The sequence below is a fragment of the Melanaphis sacchari genome, unplaced genomic scaffold (assembly GCF_002803265.2).
Source record: "Melanaphis sacchari strain LSU unplaced genomic scaffold, SCAv2.0 Contig47_pilon_pilon, whole genome shotgun sequence".
NCBI lineage: Eukaryota > Metazoa > Arthropoda > Insecta > Hemiptera > Aphididae > Melanaphis > Melanaphis sacchari.
In genome coordinates, this window is record NW_020271320.1 from 820,371 (window position 1) to 842,815 (window position 22,445).

The following is a 22,445-nucleotide window of genomic DNA, read 5'->3' on the forward strand; positions in this document are numbered from 1 at the left end:
CATCACCACATGCAACAAGCCGCGATAAGTGATAACACTAAAAACTAATGATAATAATATATCATGGCTGGAAAAGCGCGCTATTTGTAGTACGGTAACACAATATTCTTATGAGAAAAATCGCTAATTTCATTTACGCCGTCGTTCATAAATCATAACTCATTGGTGTGTTTTAAAAAATGTAATATTAACAGGTGAATTTATTCCGAAATAACATTATTATTATATTTATTTGAATTAATTTTGCTCGATGGTCTGCAATAACTGAAATAATTTATTTTTGTCACTAATTTGTATGTACGTAAAAGCCCAATTACTAATAAAACTAGGTTTTCAAATATAGTAGATATTTCAATTTAATTAAATTCTGATGTGAATTTTGAACTTTGACTGCTTCTACAGTTCTAGATTTGTTTATATTTAAGTATGAATATCTAGAACTTTGATAAATGTTTTTTTTTCTCTATGAATGTTGTATGAAAGAATAGAAAACCTTATTTTGAAAATATTTTAACTTCTTATAAGACGGGTACTTTCAGCGATCAAGTTATACCTAAGTAATTTTTTTGAATAATATAGTTGTAACAATTATAACAGCGAACAAATACTTTATGTTACCTATTTTTTTAGTGTAAAATAAAGTAGGTACACCGGTACACGTTATTTCTTAAGATTGTGGCTGAGTGGCATTAATGGGCTCGGCAGGTCTTAACGACTATGGTCCATCTCCCTGTTACTGCTTTCTTGGGATGACTGATAAATAAGTAGGTTCCTTGTTATGGAAGGCCCGTGGCCTTGCAGATGTCCTTAGAGTGTGTGGAAATCTGTTGTAAAAAACTGACCACATTCAATGATGATACATTATAATTTAATTGCAGACACTTGCAATGAGTTATAGTAATGTATTATTGTAATAAATAATGATATTTTGTAGCCCGGCCCAGAGCCCCCACACGGAGAAGGGAGGATCCATGGTATTGGCCCGGCGATCATGCAAATAATTACTTCAATATATATTAGAAAAATATTTTGAATACATTTTTATCAGAATTCAAATATTATTTTAAGATTTTTTAAATCGACTAGAAAATCATATGCGAAATATATGATTTATAATTATATCTTAAATAATATATCTCACCAATATTTATTAATTACTTAAAAACATTGATCGCCCATAAAATTTTCCCCATCTTTCCCAAACTAATAGGTAACTAAAACTGATTCATTTATAAAATCTAACGATGTGATATTTTTGTTACTAATAATTTAGTTGTGTAATATTAATGGAAAAATGTTTTTCTAATCATACATTAGTTCTTATTTAGATATTATATCGTTGTATTATTATTTATATACTATGTGTAAACATACATTTTACACATAAATGTAAATGTTAGAAGTTTTTGTTTTATTTCGATTATTCAATCTCAAAATGTCTTTTTATGAACACAGATCTGGATATCAGAAAAGAAAAAGCAGTCTTAAACACTCGGTTAATAAGTAAATTTGTTCAATCAAAAGAAGCTAAACAAATACACTATTAAAAATATACTAGTTTGTGATCATGAAAATACAAATAAGTATTCTCTTTACAATCAAAATCGATATTAACGATTCGTTTGACCACGACTTATGGATCCTTCTAATTAGTAATTACGATAACATATTTAAAATGAGAAAAGCTATATCTTAAGATTTTAACGGTAAAATATTTTCTAAATTTTCATTATACACTAAATCATCAAATAATAGAGAAAATATCCACGGAAATGACTCATTAGTCATTTATAGTACCTATTTACCTACCATTGATTATAGTCTATAGAATAGATAAATAGGCAATGATATAAAGATTTTCAGACTAAAATTTTATTTATAATAGCTGCCGATAAGTAACGTTGTATGAATTAATATTTAATATTATATTATTATTACTGATGGCAAATAACATATTCTTAGACCGGTTTTTGGCAGTGACTAAAAGAGCGATAAACCTTTAAACTTTAAAGTAATTTATAATGGAGAAAACTGATATATTTTGTGTATTGAGGTATCGCGGTATCGCCACAAAATTGTCAATTATGATGTCATGTTGAACGCGAAGAAAGTAACAATTTATTTTAATATGAAAAATTAATTCATTTTGCTATTTTATGATTTAGTAAAATTTGCTTTGTGCGGAAGTATTTATCGAACATTACACATTTCACTAGATTTATCAAATTTTAACAGTAGAGCAAATCATATTCATATCGTATTTTTATTTTTATTGAATTTTAATACACAGTGATTTTATTATAAAATAAAATTAACTATTTGTGTTTAAGTTTTAAAAAGAATAAAAAAACAACGTAAACAACATACTTAAATAAATTATTGCTATAATTTATAAATAAAATAATACAACTGTATTTTGATTTGAATAGGTAGGTACACATTGAATGAGTTAAATTTAAAAACTAACGATAAGTATATATAATATGATGAAAAACGATTCCGAGTAAAGAATAAAATTACATTACAATGAATTTGAAATAAAATATAGATTAAGAGAACAAAATAATTAAAAATCTAATAAAAATATTTTTTTTATTATTAAATAAACATAAAATAAGGACAATATAAATTTATATTTAAATATAATTATTAGAATGAAAGTAAATTATGATATTTATTGGTTCAGAGAAGACCATTAAACGATTAAACTGTTTCATAAAACTAAAGCAAATAGCCCTAAAAATAACTTTTTAAAAAGCAGAGAATAGCCCTGAAAATATTTGTTTAATGTATTTCATGCTAATTTTCCTAGAAAGGACACTTAATAATGATCTGTTGTGCATCGATATAACTCCTATAAAACATATAGACCATATAGTAGTTGGTTGGCTAAGCCGACTCGCGACATTGGGGCATCAATGGTATCATTAGTATCTATTAAAAAAAAAAAAAAAACCATTGCTTTGTTTTCAATTTATAAAAAATACCAATAATTTTGTTGATATTTTATTTTTTAATTATACTTACTCTTATAATCTATACATTAAATTAATATTCAAGGTATATGCATGCTAAAAAAAATTATTGTTATCTATAAGGGGCCCAGATTTAACTCTGTATCAGAGCCAAAAAATATGATGTGGGGGTCAAGACTGTGACACAGGTAACTTAAATAATTAGAAAGTTAAAATTTGTTGAAGTTCTTAAATTGAAGTTTAAGAGCATGTAACAGTAAAACAAAGACACTTATGTAATTTACCATCCATACATCATAATTATTATTCATATTTCTGTAGATGGGAGATGATAAAAAATATAGCCTACTTCATTAAAAAAAAAAACTATTATTAATATTATAAAAACACACTTACTTAACAATTACTGGGATTACAACATATAAAATAAGTCTTAAGGATTTAAGGAAATAATCACATGAAAAATTTCAAACAAGGTAAAAAAAAAAAAAAACCCATAAAACTTATTAAATTAATAACTATCCTTTTTTTTTTTGAACAAACTGTTAAAAGAAATGCAATAAAATTAAATCTGTTTTACAATAGATGTTTAACATTATTAATTATTTAAAATGTTTTCAAAATTATTAAAATAAGTAATGTAATACTTTAAAAACTAATCAAAATATGAAAAAGTAAAAATAAAAATAATATACCATAAATGCTGTTATATAAAATCTTAGTTAAGTCAAATAAATGGAAACTTCTAGTGTATTACAACTTATAATATTTATGTATTGGGTCTTTTTCCAATGAACAACGGAGTAGCTTCCTTTTTCTTATTCTGCTGTTTCTTCTGATCTTGTAAGCCTTTATTGTTGACCTAAACAATTTGAAAATTAAGTAAAAAATAGTGTAAGTAAAAAACGTTATACAACAAATTTAATGAAGTTATTATCCATGAATAATTTTAGGGGGATTGAAAGTAATGATTTTTTTTCATTTGTTAACACAGGCTTAATGTAGGATGTAGGAATTAAGTGCGTCTATTTCTAACTTATTAATATTCTAATAAATCAATAAGTGTTAAAGCCTACATGAGAATATGAGATAAATTTTCCAACATTTATGATGTGATGATTTTATCTCCCTAAACCCTGAAAAATATATATTTAAAAATAAAATTTACAATTTTTTGAGAAAAAACTACTTTTTTTCAACCTTTATATGGTATGGCAACATAATAAAAATAAAAGAATAACGGGTTATATTTAATTTTTATTGATAATGTAAAATGTGTCAATAATACTAATTCATTAATCATCAAAGAAATTATACCTAATACCTATTTACTTTTTTAAGTTCTGACCAAAACATTTGTATATTTTTTGTCATTTAGTATGCTTAAAAATTATTCAGCAACACACCCAGTGTGTTGAAAAACAGTGTTAGATAAAACAGAAAATTATTACTTTCAATCCCCTAAATTATATAAGAAATATTATTTCTACGAAGTGTACTTAAGTTAAGAGGACGCCAGATGCAGATTATCAAAATTAAAGGTAAGAACATTATCAATGATGAAGTATTATTTTCAATATTCTAATTTTCAAATTAGATATAATCATTTTCAATTCGTAATATTTTACTAACTCATGTCTTTCTTAAAATTAAAATATTAAGAAAATACAACGCTATATCTCTGGTAATTTTCTAACCTAACTTTGATAACAGGTAAATTAATTCTAATATTAAAGCTAACAACACATAATGGGTTATAATACTTGGTATACATTTGCTTAATTGTATGGATGTAAGATAGAGACAACAAAAAATGTGGGTGTAGCGTCCTCTTTAATCATCTAAACATTAGTTGTGTAATATTATAGTATTATCTATATTTACTAATAGTTAAAATTTTGAATATGACAATTTTTTTTTTCAATTAACTGTAATGTAAATGTAACAACATAATTATATGAATAAATATTAAAATAAATTAAAGACAATTATTATTAATGATATAAAACCATTAGAAAATTATTAGTTACAATTTCATGTTTTAAAATAAAATTATATTTTTTAGTATATAATTAATGTGTTTTATATTTACGTTATGAATATCATTTTCATGTAAATTGATGCGATGTTGTTTACGTTCTGATTTTGTAATGCCATGAGTTGCTTTCATTGATGCTGTTTTTGTTTTGATAGTTTGCAGAATTTCAGAGGTTTGTTCCAACTTAAAATGAATAAATTTACATGTTTTAATTTGATTGATCTCTTAATTTACCAAAAGGATTATACTGAATGCATATAAAAAATATAGATAGACAATAGAATAGTGATATATTTAGTAGGAACAGGCCCAATAAGTTATTTATTAAATTTTTTTTTTTTAAAACCCAATATTTTAACTAAAATTGTAAAAATAAATCCAAATTCACAAGCATATTATTAAATATATATATATATATACAGAGTGCGGCATAAGTCGGCACATGCCGTTCTGTGGACTCTTGCTTCCACAGTTGCATCGAAAAAGACGGTCATCAGTTTGAGCATAACCAGTGATTTTTTGTAATTATTTAATAATATAAATAAAATCTATATACAATATACATATTTAATTTGTTGTGTTAATTGGGGAATCGACTTATGCCGCACCTATATATACAGACAGTTGTTTATTGATAAGACAGTATAATTAACCATAATATTTCAACTATTATTGTCATTTGTTATAAGATGATAAACTGTAATCATTAAATTAAAAAATGTTATTCTAGTCAATACTTGTAATAATATTTAACATCAATATTAATATAATATAAATAATATATAAAATAGCATAATACTTTAAAATTATAAGTTAGAACATGGTTGCGTCAGTGGTTTAGATTTAATCATTAAATATTTATAATAACTATAGTCTTTTTTTTTTCTAAGAATCTTTATAGGAACTTGAATGAATAGTAATTACTTATTAATAGATATTGGTTTAAGATATCAGTTTTATTTTAATATAAAAATTCTACACGATTCGTTTATTACAATTTAATGATAAACAAAAACTTTTCATAAAATGCAACAGCGACATTAAATTATTGGACTTCTGGTACATAAAAGAAGGAATGAGGACACCATAAACCAAGATTATTTTATCATAAGTTACACATTATTTCAAGAACTATCAACATTTTTGAAAATATTTCTTTTATATAATTCACAGTTAAAAAAAACATTTTCAAAAAATATATTATTTTTTAAATATTTTTATAAGTTTTTTACTTTCTAAATGATAACATAAATATTTTTGAAGTATTTCAACACATAAAAATTAAAATTTGTAAAAAATTATTTTTAGAATAACTTATAAGTATTTAAATTTAGGTTAATAGTGAAGTTGTATGGGGATATCCCACAAAATATTGGAGTACTACTAATAACTGATTGTGTTTTATTTCTAGTTTACTAATTTAATGGTCCTTAAAATTGTATTAACTTAAAACAGAATAGTATAAATACTTACGCCATCCCAAGATTCATCATACTTAATTGATGGTGCATTTTCTACATTAGAATTTGGGCGTACCATATCTTCTGATTGATAAACAACCACATCAATTAATATTCTATTTGGGCAATTTTCTTCATGATCCTAAAATTAATACAAAATTTTAATGAGTAATTATTAAAAATAATTTAACTATGGATTTTAATATACTAATTTTACTTTACCTTCAACTCTGATTCAGGCATTACATGTGATAAATTGTAAATACAATGTTTAAAATGGGCTGGTTTGTCTGGGCACTTTGTTAAATGCTTAGTTAATGTCTTTTGTGGCATTGTATGTGACGCATTATATGGACAATGAAAATTGACTGTCTCTGGTGCCAAATGTCTACAGTAAAATTAAAAAAATAACTAAGACAATTTTATCAAAACAAATGTTTTCTTAGTAATTATGTGGTATCAAAAGATAAAAAAAAAATTAATGATATATCACTATAAGACTTGATGGTCAAGAGGCCAAAGTTGTATGTCAAAAACACTAAATTTTACAGGAGAGCAGTTTTAAGATTTAAAATTATTCCATACTAAACAATTTCTGTTGTATATTTTTGTTTTCAGTGTTGCAATTGATTTCTTAGTGAAAAAATTCTGTAGATTACATAAATGATTACTTTTAGGTCTTAAATACTTTTTTAAACGTAATAATGTTTCTTTAATACTTAAATGGGATTTGTTATTACTGGAAATTATAATATATTTTTACCATGAACATACAAGGTTTTGATGGACATATTAAAAAATGTTAATTTAATAGAAATTCTAATTAATTAATAATATAAACAGTTAAAATTTACTTTAGATTCATTTTTTTGATATATTAAATTATATATACATATGTTATAAAAAAAGTAATAAAAAAATAAAAATAGTGTTTTTTATCAAATTTTTAGTCAAATAAAACCCAATTCTTTAATGTTATTTTATGCTAATTAAAGATATCATATATAATCAGGGTTATAATTTGTATTAAATACATAATTTATTGACAAATTCTAAAAAAAATAATGTATTTTATTAATTATTTAGTTAGAGTGTAATAATAACTACCTAATAAAAATAAAAAAATTTAAAACGTATGATTTTCTTAATGAAATATGAAAAAAAAAACAAAATATTGCGGACAAATAAAAATAAAAAAATGATAATATTAAAATTGTATCAATAATAATTAATAATAACATTATTATGACATGTTGACGTTTCATCAGTGATAATAATAATCTAACAGCATGCACTAAAAATAGTTTTTCTAAAACATACGTCCGAACATATTTATTTTTATAATTAGATTAACAAATTCAATATTATCTAAATCATTACACATACAAAATGTTGACAAAAGTAATAAATACGGACTTGTATATTTGTCCGCTTAATATTTAGACCAGGATAAAATATTTATTGTATATCTCAATAATTTAGGATTGGTTATAATATGTGTGCACTAAAATACCTAACTTACACTAAAATTACAAAAATTGAAGTATAAATAAAACATGTTTTAATTACAATAATGACTTATATTTTACCAAATCAAAAAGATGACCCAGATTAACCCAATAGACTTATAAAACGATTTTGAGAAAAGTTAGACATACAGCTTTTGGCCTCTTATCCGTCTAAGTGTAGAATACTATGGGACTGGAAAAAGGGCTTTGGAATGTAGCATAAAAACTTTAGTATTTTTGAGACAAATGTCACTGGGTCAAAAAATTTGAAAATTTAATACAAAGTTCATTATAAGTAGAAGTTATAGACAAATAATTTAAAAATATTATTTATAGATACTTGAAATGTTTAAAATGTATTAATATATTCTGTATACACCATGTCTTTTACATATACAATGATTTCAACAAAAAATAATTCAACATGGCATTCATTAAAAATAAACAAAATTAACTAATTAGCAGTATAATTAGTATGAATAAATCATAAAAATTATAAAATAAACTAATTAATATTGACCTACAAATTATCTGCTCAGAATTGTTTTCATACATAATTAATCATTGAATTCAAATTTAACACAAATGTTACAGCGATTTACTCCTTAATGACAATGTACTCTCAATACATAATTTAAAACGAGTGATTATTCATTTTCTTCTTTTATTTGATTTTAAATTAAATTAATTAAAACATTTAGAATATATTTTGAGCATGATCTCCATATTGATACATTTAAGTTAAACAATTATTTTGATAAATATGATGAAATTTGATAAAAATGTTGATATCCCAAATAAATACAGTTTAATTTGACCAAATCATTTTGAATATACTTTATTCCAATTTATGTGTAACTTGAGAAGTGAAATATTATGGTGCGATCATAATTTGTTGCTAAAATTTAGTTTCAAAAAAATATAGCCATTTGAAGTATGCCAATTTGAGATTTATTACTCGCATTATCATTGTTATTGAGATCGGAACTGGTAGTCACAATATTAAATTAACTAAGGTTAGGATAGCCAATGATCAGACTTTCTTTAAGACATTTCAGTATGATAATCATGAATTGTGTATACTTTTGGAATATAGCAACCTTTCCAGTTAAAATATGATAAGTAGTTGCTCCTTACTTCTTCAGACTCAGATAGAAAAACTCAAGGTCTTACAAACTAATTGGGTCACAATGGCAATAATAATACAAATGATAAATACAAATGATAAATACAAATTGACAAATTAAAAATAATTAAACATCAAAATCTATGTCCTGGAACCTAGTGACAAATTCTGATTGCACCATTGTTTTCATACATCAAGTAACATAAGTTTGCATAAAAAATATTCAATAAGATATGGGAATAAGTTGCATTTTTATAACATGTCTAAAGGTATTTTTATTATTTAAAAATTTAACGATATAAATTCAAATGTTTTTATTTAAATTTCAAATGTAAAAAATAAAAATAAAATGTATTAGTAAATGTGTTAGTAATAAGTAATAACTAATAAATCTGGAGTTAAATATTCTGATTTATGATGTTGAATTATGATAATATTCCAATCAAAAATGCAAACTATAAATAGTGTAAAATAAATACATATTTTAAAATAATAGATTGTAAGAATTGTGTAAACCAAACTAAGTTTCAGTTATTAATTGTAAAAAATATTATTACATTTTTAAAGCATTGCGCATAAAGATGCACAATTGGACAAGATACTAGAAAGTTAGTATCTAGATACAAAATTAATATCATGTATCTTTGGTGCATAAAATTTATTTCTAGATACAAAATACATTTTTATGAAATAATATACGAGGGATGGATAATAAAACACTTGAAAAAAGTAGTAATTTTACTTTGTAGTCAGACATATATGGGTAATATAATTAACAAACTAACAATAAAATTCATTGTAAAACCTATAGTAAGATTGATAAATATATTATTTACATATACTTGTGAAAAAAAATATATTATTTAATTTTACACGTAGAATGACAACCATTTGTCAGAAACTCGAATAATAAAAACAATTATACGTCTATGTCAGCTATAAAAGCTATACACTATACATACACAAATATCTGCATTCAATAGTTATATTTTTGCAATAATTTAGAAAAATGTACAATACTTATTATTTCTCGGCTTTTTATTTAAAAAAAAACAAAATAAAATAATGAATCTTCATTTGTATCCAATATCTTTAGACCAGCGGTTCTCAAACTGTGGTACGCGAAAGACTACATGATGGTACGCGGAACTGCGGAAGGCCGCATGGTGGTAGGATTTTTAATCTTCAGTGGTACGCGAAATAAAAAGTTTGAGAACCGCTGCTTTAGACACATAAAAGATACAAAGATACACCAGAAACAAAAATATTTAGACACAATTTATAAATTTTTAATGACATATGAATATATGATACAAGTTTCTTAGATACTGTCCATTTCTAATTGAGCTAATCCTAGATCAACTAATTTTTATTATAAGAAATATTTAAAAAAAAAGGTTGAACCTATTCATATCTATCTACAACAATTTATTTAAAACAATTGTAAGGATTACAATATAATAGGTATAATAAATAGGTACTTACAATAATTCCATTATGCTGAATATGGATGTGTCCAAAGCGTAAAACAAGTTAAAATGTCAAAATCAGTAGAAAACAAGTTCTAAAAAAAAAAAGATACAATTATTCGCGTTTAGTATGAGTCATGAGAGAGAAAATCAAACATGTTAAATAATTGTACAGTGTATAATGATAACTGTTTAAAATGTATAATAAATATAAATTAATTGCGAATAGTGACAATAGTAATTAGTTATTACTAATCAACAGATTGAACAGTCCAACGATAACTGCTGAGAACGGAGAAACTCGTTTTATCATGAAAAAGAAAATTTGATTTTACCAAAAATATTATTAAAATTTACGATTCATCAGATTACTAGCCTGTTTGCCGTTAGCTTTGAGTTGAGACAATGAGAAATTAAAAATTTTTACTCACCCAACGTATAACATGTAATGACAAAAGACGGATTGTAAATGAACTTAATAAACAGTTTTTAATCGCAGTTACTAGACTAAAAATACACGGTTATTAAAATTATTGTCATGGATAAACCGTAGAAGAATAAACTCCGACTACGGCAACAAGCACAATAATAAAACAACGCCACAAGCGCACAAAACAACAATCACTAATTTCTAGTATTTCTACTCTCCGTGCTTACACCATTTACAAGCTGATAATAATCGGAATATCCGGTATGTTCGTACAATCGACACTACAACTCGTACCACAAATATGAGTTTTGTAATCTAACCTAACGGCGAAACGTACTAATTTAATCGAATTACTCTCCACTGCCTTTGGAATAAGTGTAGTCACGGGAACTACGGTGTTATTAATAAATAATAATTTGGAATTTGGTATTTTATTTTTGTTTTGTTCATTGTATTGATGTTGTGTCTACAATAATCTATATCGCTATCGCCCATTATATTATATATAACATAATATTATATCAAAAACGATCCCACGTGCGTCATTATTTATTAGTTTATTTTTATTACTTCTTACTTGTTAGTTTATTATTAGTTATTACTGTAGGCCGTATTGGGTATTATTAATACGACGTAGTTCCTGTTTCCCCAATTAATAAATTGTGTATTATTTTTCTGTAGGTACTAATACCTATGCAGAGAATAGACAAACACTAATGCAACATAATTCGATCTATTTATGTTTTTATGATTTTATAAGTATAAAATATAATATGGTAACAAAAAGTACTTTTCATAGATATAATGTTCGTATTATGCCTTACATAGTTACATAATGTCTAGGAATAGCATTTAGGAAAATATAAAAAAAAACAAACAATATATTATAAATCGTTTAGAATCTAAGCAATCTAAGCAAAGCGATTTTACAGTGATGTGACATATTTGTGTGTTTAAAATTTATTATGATTATATATGAGGAAATTCTTCAATTTTCATATTTAAGGATGGGTTTAGAGAGAAAATTTGATCTGATTTGTATTTTTGAGAGGTCTAAACTGACAATTTTCAATATTTTTATAATCGGAAAAACAAACAATTCTCCAACTATAAATTAGGAAAATACATATTCATATACAATATACATACAATTTTTATAATTGTTCTATGTTATAATATTGTTAACATTTCGAATACTTACAAATTATTATGTAGTAGAAAAATCTTAAATAAAAATTTTCTTTATGTTTAAGATTTGAAAATGTTATATTAAATTTCACAAACAATACTATATGTATACAAAAAAAAAATTTCTGAAAAATCAAAATAATTGTTTATAACTGCTTATTGAAATTAAAATTTACGGCATTGGATATTCACTTGTACAAGATAAATATTTATGTTTAATATTTTGTTTTAATTCAAAAATGAACAATCTTAAATATTGTAAAATTCTATAAAATAATGTAATAATTTTAAAAGGACTTATAGATATATAGTACCTTATATATTACCTTTTTTTTTTCTTCCTGACAATGTTTTCTCTATGGATGTATTGGATATATTGAAAGGTGACCGGTATGCGTTAAGAAATTACAACACTTATTTTATTTGATTAAACTCATTAACTTTATTATAAAATTTGAATACATGATATATATTTAATTTTTACTATTAACAATCTTCAATGCTTATGTCTCCTTGTATATACGATCTGCGTAGTCTTTTACTCTCGCTTGTGATCGTCTATATACAAAATTACAAAAAGACAATAAGGACACTGTGTCTGTGACTGGCCTTTTTATAGTTAATATCCTGTGTGTGTGTGTGTGTGTTATCTATCGTTCTTGTGATCCGACTAAAAGTCATTATTATTTATTTTATTATACAGTAATTAAATATTTAATTATGATTGCTTAGAAGCACATTATTACAATTATTATTTTATCATTTTCTATGTACGTATATGATTCTTTTTTTTATTGACTTACATGCCATCTAAAGAAGTTTTAAATTAAATTTTTTTATTTTATTTTTATAAAAAATGTTAATAAACAATTGAAAATGTAATACAACATTTCATAAGTGTACCGCTAAAATTTTTTATAAATGTATGGCAGGAAATTTTATAATTATTTGAAATTCAAATTTGTACACAATTTGTCAGTATCACGAAATTATGCAAATTATTTTGTTAAAAATTAATAAAATGTGTAATTTTTATAGTTAAGTCTTATACCTAAATGTAATACAAAATTACTTATAAGTTTTTAATTCCAAAACCAACAAATATAGAAGTGTATTTTTTTTTTTGTAAAAATTTTAAGTTTAAATTTAGACGAAATTACATAGTTCAATAACGACATTCATCATTTTGTTATAGGTCAAAAACATTATTCGTGCGGAAATAGGTAAAACTTGTACGTATATATTATTATATTTCTTATACACAATATTTTCAAATGAAATGCTTCCTACAAAAATTAATTCAACCTACTGGTTATTGCCCATTACTAATAGTAAAATAAATTGCTTTCCCTAATAACAATATCAAAAAATAACATGAAATATATTTAGTGACATAGGCTGATAGACATAGTCTCCACTCAGAATCTTTTTTTATTTATAACGATATACGCATATATTGTGATTTAATTTAATTTTAACATATCTATATATATTATATATTACAGTGGTTAGTGACCCAATTGTGACCTGTCGTATAGCCAAGTGGTAGTACTCACTTGCCCATTAGAAAAAGAAAATGATTACTTTGTTAATTGTTAGATAGTTTAGATACAGTTGATATAGATTAATAAAATTAAACAAATACAATTTGTGGCAATTACCCATCGATTATTTCAATGGAATTTATTTTTAGATTATTATTTTTTTTTTTTACATAATATAAAAGTCAGCAAGCTTTAGATCAATAATAATGATCATAATTCATAGTATACATATAAGTATTATTATAGTCCATTGTCGATGTCATGAAAATCAAACAAGTGTCTTGTGACAATTCATTGCATATTTGTATAAGTAAAAGTAGAAAAATTTGTACATAAATTATTGTCGAATTTTCAATTTAATATCCATTCGATTTTTGACTTCTAAATTTTGTATAATATTGTTGTACTTAAATAATTTAATAAAGATATTTCTTATCAATACTGAACATTTGTTTTAATATTTAATACTTGCTAGTTGCTACAATAATAATTTATAGATGAAATAAACTTGACATTTTAACTTTATTGTTTGTACAATGTACATATTGCACATTGTTTAGGTACTCGGAATTTTCTATTTTTAATTCCTCATTTTATATATTTTATCAAAAATTAATAGATTTATGAAGTTTATTTATAAATTAAAAATGCTAGTTTATAAAATCAAAATAAGAAAATGTGAGAAATGTACTAATTATTAATTATAAAAAAATAACTGTAAAACAATATTACGTCTCCTAATAGTGGCTTTGTCCTAGATTGTGCTTATCAATAATCATTATTCATTTATAATAACAATATTTTTATCATATTTTAATACTTGTTATTTTATGTAGTAGCATAATATATTTAAAATAATATGGAACACCGTCCTTGTTGTGGAAGTGCTGTTTTTAATTTTTATCATAACGCAGTTCCAATAGATTATTGTATTGTCGACCACTGTCGACATCGAAAATTATGTCGGAACTTGGAATTCACAAAAGTACCGCTATAATATTATAGGAGCAGCATTACTAATTTTTTTTTTTTTATAGAAGGAAATAATTTAATTCATACTTAGATTATAATAGCAATAATAAACAATTTTACCCACAATTATTTTAGTCATGGACTAAAATAATTAAAATGAAAGGAAATAATGTTTTCGAAGACGTCTCGAATCTCGACACATTTTCAATAATATTTTAAAAATAACACTTATAAAGTTATAGGTCATAATAACGTTTAGAAATATTATAGTGTATAAATATGTATTTATAAATTTTAAACTGTATATTCTTTGGATGATTTAAGTTAAGTTAAACTATTATAGTAAATGACCGACTTTAATGATTGCATTTTTAAAATCGGTATAAACTACATTTAAATGGTTGCAATGATGACCTCCCTTTGTAGCCAATGACTAAAAAGGGTGTCATCTGGTTATCATCAGAATCTCAGTGTATACATATTATTGAATACACGTTCACACAGATGCCTATATTATCATATGGTCATCTGTGACTAATGAGTACCGAATCCAATGACCATTCGCTGGATCCCTACAACATCACTCTTCTTGCATATGCTTTCAGGCTTCGGTTTTGGTTATGTGTAACGAGTGGTGTTATACAAATTCATATTATAGTCGAGGACACGAAAACTGGTGTGTACGTCGACCCTCATCTGTCAGCAAACGATGGTTTTCAATTTACGGCGTCTTTCACATGTGTAGCATGAAATGTGTATTTTTAAATCTCTAACCAATTTATTTTAGAGGTTTGAGAACACATTAGATGATTTTACCGCTAGGATCGAGGCGGTTTCACGTGACGCGCTACTTTTCGTGTCCCCGACAGGCGACAATAGTATTTTGACAATTTGTTTCAATGATGTTGACGTGTGCACTGTGCAGTGTAGTATTGGTGAGTATACGCGGGTATACGACGTATACCTATTTATGGTTCCCTATTTTTGGATTTATATGTGTACCTTAATGAAAATTCGTCTATTATGAGTACACGCCAACTGAAAATGCATGCATTATAGGTATGCGCAAGCTTTTAGTATATAATCAGTCATCAGTCATAATTAATATTAGAATATAAAATAAATAAAAAATAATAGTATACAATTATTGTTTTATTATGTAGGTACATTATTATACTGTCCAAAAAATAGCTTCAAACCCGTATGAAGTTCGGAATTCGGCAACTGCCGAGCGTGTATACTGTTTAGTGTTTAGTATAATTTTTAAATATTAGCATCAATATCGTAAAAGTTTAAAATATATGACGTGTCCATAGTGGTCAGTGGATATTCCACTGAATTGTATGCTGTATTGCTGTCAGAATACTACTCACATTCAAACCAAATTTACCTGTTTACATTCTGTTTATCACTAAAATCGCAATTTTGATTTTACTTAAAAAAAATTCACAATTATACAAATATTTGTTGAATAAAGTAAATAAATTCAAAAACTATAAAAAATAAATTACCAAAATTAAATGTCAAAAGTGTGCCAATTAAAAGTTATTTACTTTGATACATATGTACGTGAAAAGTGTTTGTAATAAAACAAAAATTATTAAATACCATTATAATTTATAAGCATTAAGATATTTCGAGGGAAACGAGAAATTTTTTTTTACGTATATCTATTCAACTACTTCAAGAAGCATACTCATAAATTTATTTACCAATACATCACTGGATGTGTGTATTTAATTAGTATTAAATTATAAATATATTAATATTAAACCTATCTCTTACTCATTGGTTCTGCTAATAATCAGTAGGTAAGCCTCCAGTTGAATTTAGGTAAGTAAATTTACTACATAATTAAGTCTTCATATATCGGTGTATAGTGTATACACCGGTGAAACCTAAAAGAGCCAATTATCTATTTTTTTTTTTGAGACAAATTCATTTTGTGCTTTGGTACCTTCGTAATAAGGTAAAAGCGCAAAAATAAATAATGTACCCGTTACACGTTACACCTTACACTATAAGTTTCGTTTTAAAATTATTAATTATTAAATTAAATTATTCATTTTAATTAAATATATAGTACTTTTATAATTAAAAAAATTAAAATACATCAACAGTAATCGAGTTCAGTTGAAGTTTAGTATTATCATATTGTATTTTATCGTAACGAATTACAGTAAAGGTTGATAATCTTTCAAGATAATTATACATTACAATATATAGTATAAACTTGTTTTTAACTTATAAAATACACTTTATTTTTGTAAAATTTATTTATGCTTATGGTTTGTTAAAAAGGTATTTATTTTTGCGCTTATAGAATATTTATTTTGCGCTTTTAGGTTGCGTTTGGATCATATTTTGTGCTTATAGGCTACAGCCGATTTAATTATTGTAGTATCGAGAAAAATAGGAGAAATATAATATAGTAAAAAGAAAGTATAACTAGGAAGATCTGGGCAATATACTCCTACACTTACAAGTGCTAGGAAAATATGACCACTCACCAGACTTTAATATTAATTTCAAGTTATTACATTCCTCTTGATCTTCGGAGGGTTTTCAAGGTTGTGTTCTCGTGAATGTGATCAAGTACACCGTTACGTAAATTTAATATAAAAACTATGATAATAATAAGTAGTATGAATGTATGATAATATGATCATGCACCTTACCAGTTTCGTAGCCGTGAATATGTTATGCTTGATACTTTGATAGAAAAATGAAAGCTAACACATATGAAGATGAAGAAACAACTTTCTGAACACTTTAGTCCAAATAAAAAAATACACTGGTTTAGCTTATTGAAAAGAAAAAGGTCCAGTTGTCGCTCTTAGAATCTTGTGTTGCGAGCTCTTGCTTGGTGGTAGTTGTGTTTGCACTGGCGAAAAAGACGATATGGACATATAGTCAATCCAGTCAGAGAGACTGGTGGCTTCATTAAAAGTCTCTGCATTTCCACGAAACTATCTTTGTCCTTGGCGGTAGACCGGTAGAGACCTTTATTCCGTCTTCCCCAGTCTCTTGTGGTACAAAAAAAGTCACACGTCATGTGGTTCATTGTCACCAACACGTGTCAATTTCTATGCGATTAATACAAGCCTGTCTTTTATCAAAGATGAAAGAGTTGTGATGGAACACAGATGTCTATATAAACATCTGTGTAATGGAATTAACTGTTATCTGCGTGTGATAATTATTTGACCGTAATTTGTTTATTTATATTTAAGCTATTATACAAAAATTTTTAATACTTGTACAATTATATTATATGTCAGCATAATATTACATAATTATAAAATAAATTGAAATCTCATAGCATTCACTTCAAAGAAGTCCCAATATAGAGATGTAAAAGATAAACATAAATTTTTAATCAGTTGTTTATATTTTTTTTAAATTTAGTTTCGAAGTGTTAAAAATATAATATTGCATAATTAATAAGATAAAAACTTAATTAAGTGGTGCTTAATATATAAACGAATATTAGAAAAAAAAAATGTAATATAAAAAAAGTATTGAGTCAAACAAAAAAAAAAAAGTTGGAAACTAAATCTATTAGCACTTAATTGATTTGATTGTTTACAAGAACATTGCATTATTATCAGTAGTCAGTACCTACCTAACAATAATCATATGCACAGGGTTACAGATAGAATGAAATTATTACAAATTATTTCAAACAAAAATATATTTACATTTATAAATTTATCTCGTATTTTAAACCTACTATTTTTACAAGCAATAGCTTGAGGTGAAAGTGAGGAGTCTATTTTAATCATTTATTAATTAATTTTTACATTATTACAATCTATCTAATACATAGTGTTGATAATAAGAAAATAAACAAAGTTAAAATAATATCAAAATTAGTAATAATAATATAATAGCATTTACTCAATATGACAATTACAATTTTAATAATTATAAATAATTTATGGTAGTCATTTGTATCAATATCAACTTTTGAAATTGTCTAACGTTTTTCTTTAGTTTCAAAAAAAAGTAACAGTTTAATATTTATATTTAGTTTATTATTATTAAGTTCTTAATTACCTACTTTTTATGCATAATATATATTTAAAAATACATTTAAAAAAAATATATATACCTATGTCCTATTCGTGCTATTGATAAACGACAAAAATATTCTATAATCATCAAAAAAAAAATTTATAATTACGAGTCACTAAGTATCTATGACTAAGGAACTAAGGAAGTGGGTACTGATAAGTAATTACTGAAATACATTTAAAGTCACCATAGTTAAACTATTATAATAATCTGTAACCTGTATCATTTTTATTGCGGTGACAAAGTAATAACGTTCAACGACGTGATTTTATGCGTATCATTACAATTTATAGTCTATAATGGTTATTGAGTAACTTAAATGTGTATTATGCAAGACGAATGGTGACCAAAGTAGTATTAATCAGTACACAAATCAGTTTTTAGTTGTTACAATACTTGAATCATTTTAATCGAGTTGATCAAAATAAATTACCATCACATTTTTCTATTTGTAAATAAAATAGATTATTTTAGAATATAAAATCATATCTTTACGGTATTAAACAGTATTAAGAAAAGCAAATAAGGTGATTACCTAATTATAACGAGAAATAACTCAAATAATTATTAGGTATACGTTGTCGAACACAAATAATACAAATCATTGATGAAAAGCAACCGAGCACGCCTCGAATGCGTTAGTAACCGTGGCTCCTAGAAGAGTGGGTTTTCGGGATATCCGGTAATTCACATTTCACGACGATAACAAGACGTGTCGTGTGTTTCAGTAAAAGTCACTGTTTAAATATGAGCTTTTTCGCGCTGTGACGACTGATGCGTTCGCGCGACACCGTGAGTCGTGACTGTTGTCACAATGTTGGTGCCCTGACGCCGGAGTGCGTCTGCGCGGACTTTTGTTGACCGGCGTCTCTGACCACCGGTTCTCCCGCGACTTTATCTACTTTCTGTCTTTTCGGCACCGTCGTCCGGTGTTTTTAATTTTTATCGGCGTGATGGGTGTGCGTACCATTTTATACCACGTGGTTGAGTGCGTTACGCGACATTATATTTTCGTGTGTGCGTGATTGGGATGCCTACACCATCCATCGTATTATCGTAGTTTACGTCTAATAATACGTGAACATTTTGTGCGTCCGGCGATTAAAATGATTAACGCCGTCGGAAGTTCAGCGACCCTCGCCGACGCCATCAACATCAACAGCAGGATGACACCGGCAATCATATCTTCTCGTTTTCGCCGCGTTCGACCGTCAATAATTTTCACCAACAGTATCGTTACCTATCATATTATATATTATTATTATTTGTTAGTAGTTCATGTTTGCATTGCATACATTTTGTATACCTATTCTATACCTAGTATTCTGTTATAATAATAATTATTATTATTTTATTATTTCCAACTGTCTAAAGAAACGGTCTTTGGCAGTTGTATGGCCTGTCAGCCCTGTCATATCGTTACCTATATACTTAGGCGTGCACCGTGCGCAGACTTCAATTTCCGGTCGAGTCTGGAACAATTAATGCCCCAATACTTGGACAGTGCTCCTAATTTTTTTTTTTAACAAATTAACGTACATTTTAATTATGAATTAAAAACTGTGTAAATAGAATCAAGTTGTATGTGCACACAACATTAATGAGCTAATTTCTAGAATCTAAACATATATTTTTGAAGTTAAAAATAAAATTATATAAATACAATCATACATAAAAATAAGAAAACAATACCCAAAATTTAAAAAAAACTTGGTTTAATGAATAAAAAATTGTATATACATAATATTATAAAAACTGAATTATGTAATAATTTTAATTAAAGAATTATAAATTAATTCTTCTATTTTCCATACTTTTGAATTCGTCCATGATCATGTCAATATTAATACTAGATGTTAGTTTTGGTTCAGTAAACATTAATCATAAACTATCAAGTCGTCTTGATGTATTATAGTACACTTGTGTTATTTTTAGTACCTATTGTTAATTTAAAAAATACTTGTTTGCAGGAACAAATTTTAACTGGTATTACACTGAATAATTTTAGTACAGTGAAAAATCTAATAAACGATTTTATGTAACCGTTTGCTTTCATATAATCTAGCCACGAATGTATTGATTCATTATTAGTATTCGTTTCTGGTTGAAATTTTATTATGCCCTTAAAAAAATTCCGGCTAAGCCCTGGATCGACTGGCTCACCCCGTGCGCATGCCTATGGTTATATAATATCAATATAGAAATTAATTCTACCTATTATTATACCCTTTATTATGTAAATTTAATATCCGCTCTCATACATCGCGTGAGTCGTTCAGCAAACTTCACTAGCAATTGCTGATGGCGTATACAGTACCTAACGATTAAAATATGATAAACAATAAGCATATATATATGTATGTATAACAGAAATAGAATGCATATTGTCATACATTATTATTGTTATTTAATACTTAATAAAATATTATTGACATTAGACGGTAAAATATTTTTAGTATGGTTGGATATGTATTTTTAAGCATGGCTTGTTCAACATATTTGGAAAATTTTCCACTGTTATTTATATATATTGGTAGTACTATTTAAGAAGGTGACTTAAATTGAAAATTAGATAATAGGATCACATCCGTGAGATGGATCTTTTTTTGGCAGGCTTACATCCCGTCGTCGTTTGTGTAATAGCCTGAAGCAGGGGTCTGTAACCTTTTTGATGTTAAGGGCTAAAATATAGTAAAAATAATTTCCACGGGCCATACACCTTTTTTTATTTACATTTTACAGTTTACATTTTAAACAAAGTTTAATTTAATTTATTTAAGTTTCATCACTGTTTGGTACCTATATTAATCTAACGTGGTATATATTAATAAAGTTAGGTTATTAACTAACATAATACGATATTCCATATTTTTATACCAATTATAAATTATAATCGAGGACCGCATAAAATCGCTACACGAATCGCATGCGGCCTATGGGCTGTAGCTTGCTGACCTCTGGCCTAAAAGCGTTAGGCTCTAGAAATTAAATAAAAATTTTATTACTAAATAAGAATCAGTACAATATTATAAGAAATTACTTTACAAAACAGTTTGGTATGTTTTGTTATGTGTTGTAATTTGTTTGAATCGTGTCCGCGTAGATAATTTGTATTTGTTTAAGCTATAGCCAATTTTATTTGTGTTTTAAAAACTAATCGGTTCAATTTTCTTTTTTGAGGGCACAGAGTGAAAATTTAGTGATAAGAATTAAATATTTTTAAATCTAGCTAGGTAATAAATTTACTAAAAATTGTTTGAGCGTTGACGGCTGGTTAGATTATGCACGGATATTTTTATATAGGTGTTATTTAGGAGGGCAATTTAAAACATGAAAGTTAGTATCAGGATTTTAACTGTAAGATGCATATTGTGAGTAGGCCGATCATCTTGACACTACCTGTAGTTCGCTGTTTATTAAAAATCAAAAACAATCATTGTTAAGATGGTGCAAAATTTTAAAACAATTTAACTTAATTTAATTAATATCCTATTACAAAAAAATATCGTTATAATTTCACAGCATAAATTTTTTTTTTATATTAATTTTTTTATTTAATTGATGATTTATTTTAAATTGATTATCAGTACTTATGAGTCATATTTCTCGTTGGTTTTAAGATAACATTCAAAAAACGGTTTTTTTCTTAGACTTATAC

General features: G+C 25.8%; 1 protein-coding gene across 1 annotated transcript; it reads right to left on the bottom strand.

Annotated features, from left to right (window-relative positions):
- Positions 1-3,647: 3,647 nt before the first annotated feature.
- Positions 3,648-11,206, bottom strand: LOC112598337 (gametocyte-specific factor 1 homolog). Its single transcript, XM_025344761.1, has 6 exons — positions 11,008-11,206; positions 10,593-10,671; positions 6,696-6,861; positions 6,487-6,615; positions 5,068-5,196; positions 3,648-3,837 (listed from the first exon to the last, which is right to left on the bottom strand). The coding sequence occupies exons 2-6, from the start codon at positions 10,601-10,603 to the stop codon at positions 3,745-3,747; spliced, it is 528 nt and encodes a 175-aa protein (XP_025200546.1). The 5' UTR covers positions 10,604-10,671; positions 11,008-11,206; the 3' UTR covers positions 3,648-3,744.
- Positions 11,207-22,445: the final 11,239 nt, after the last annotated feature.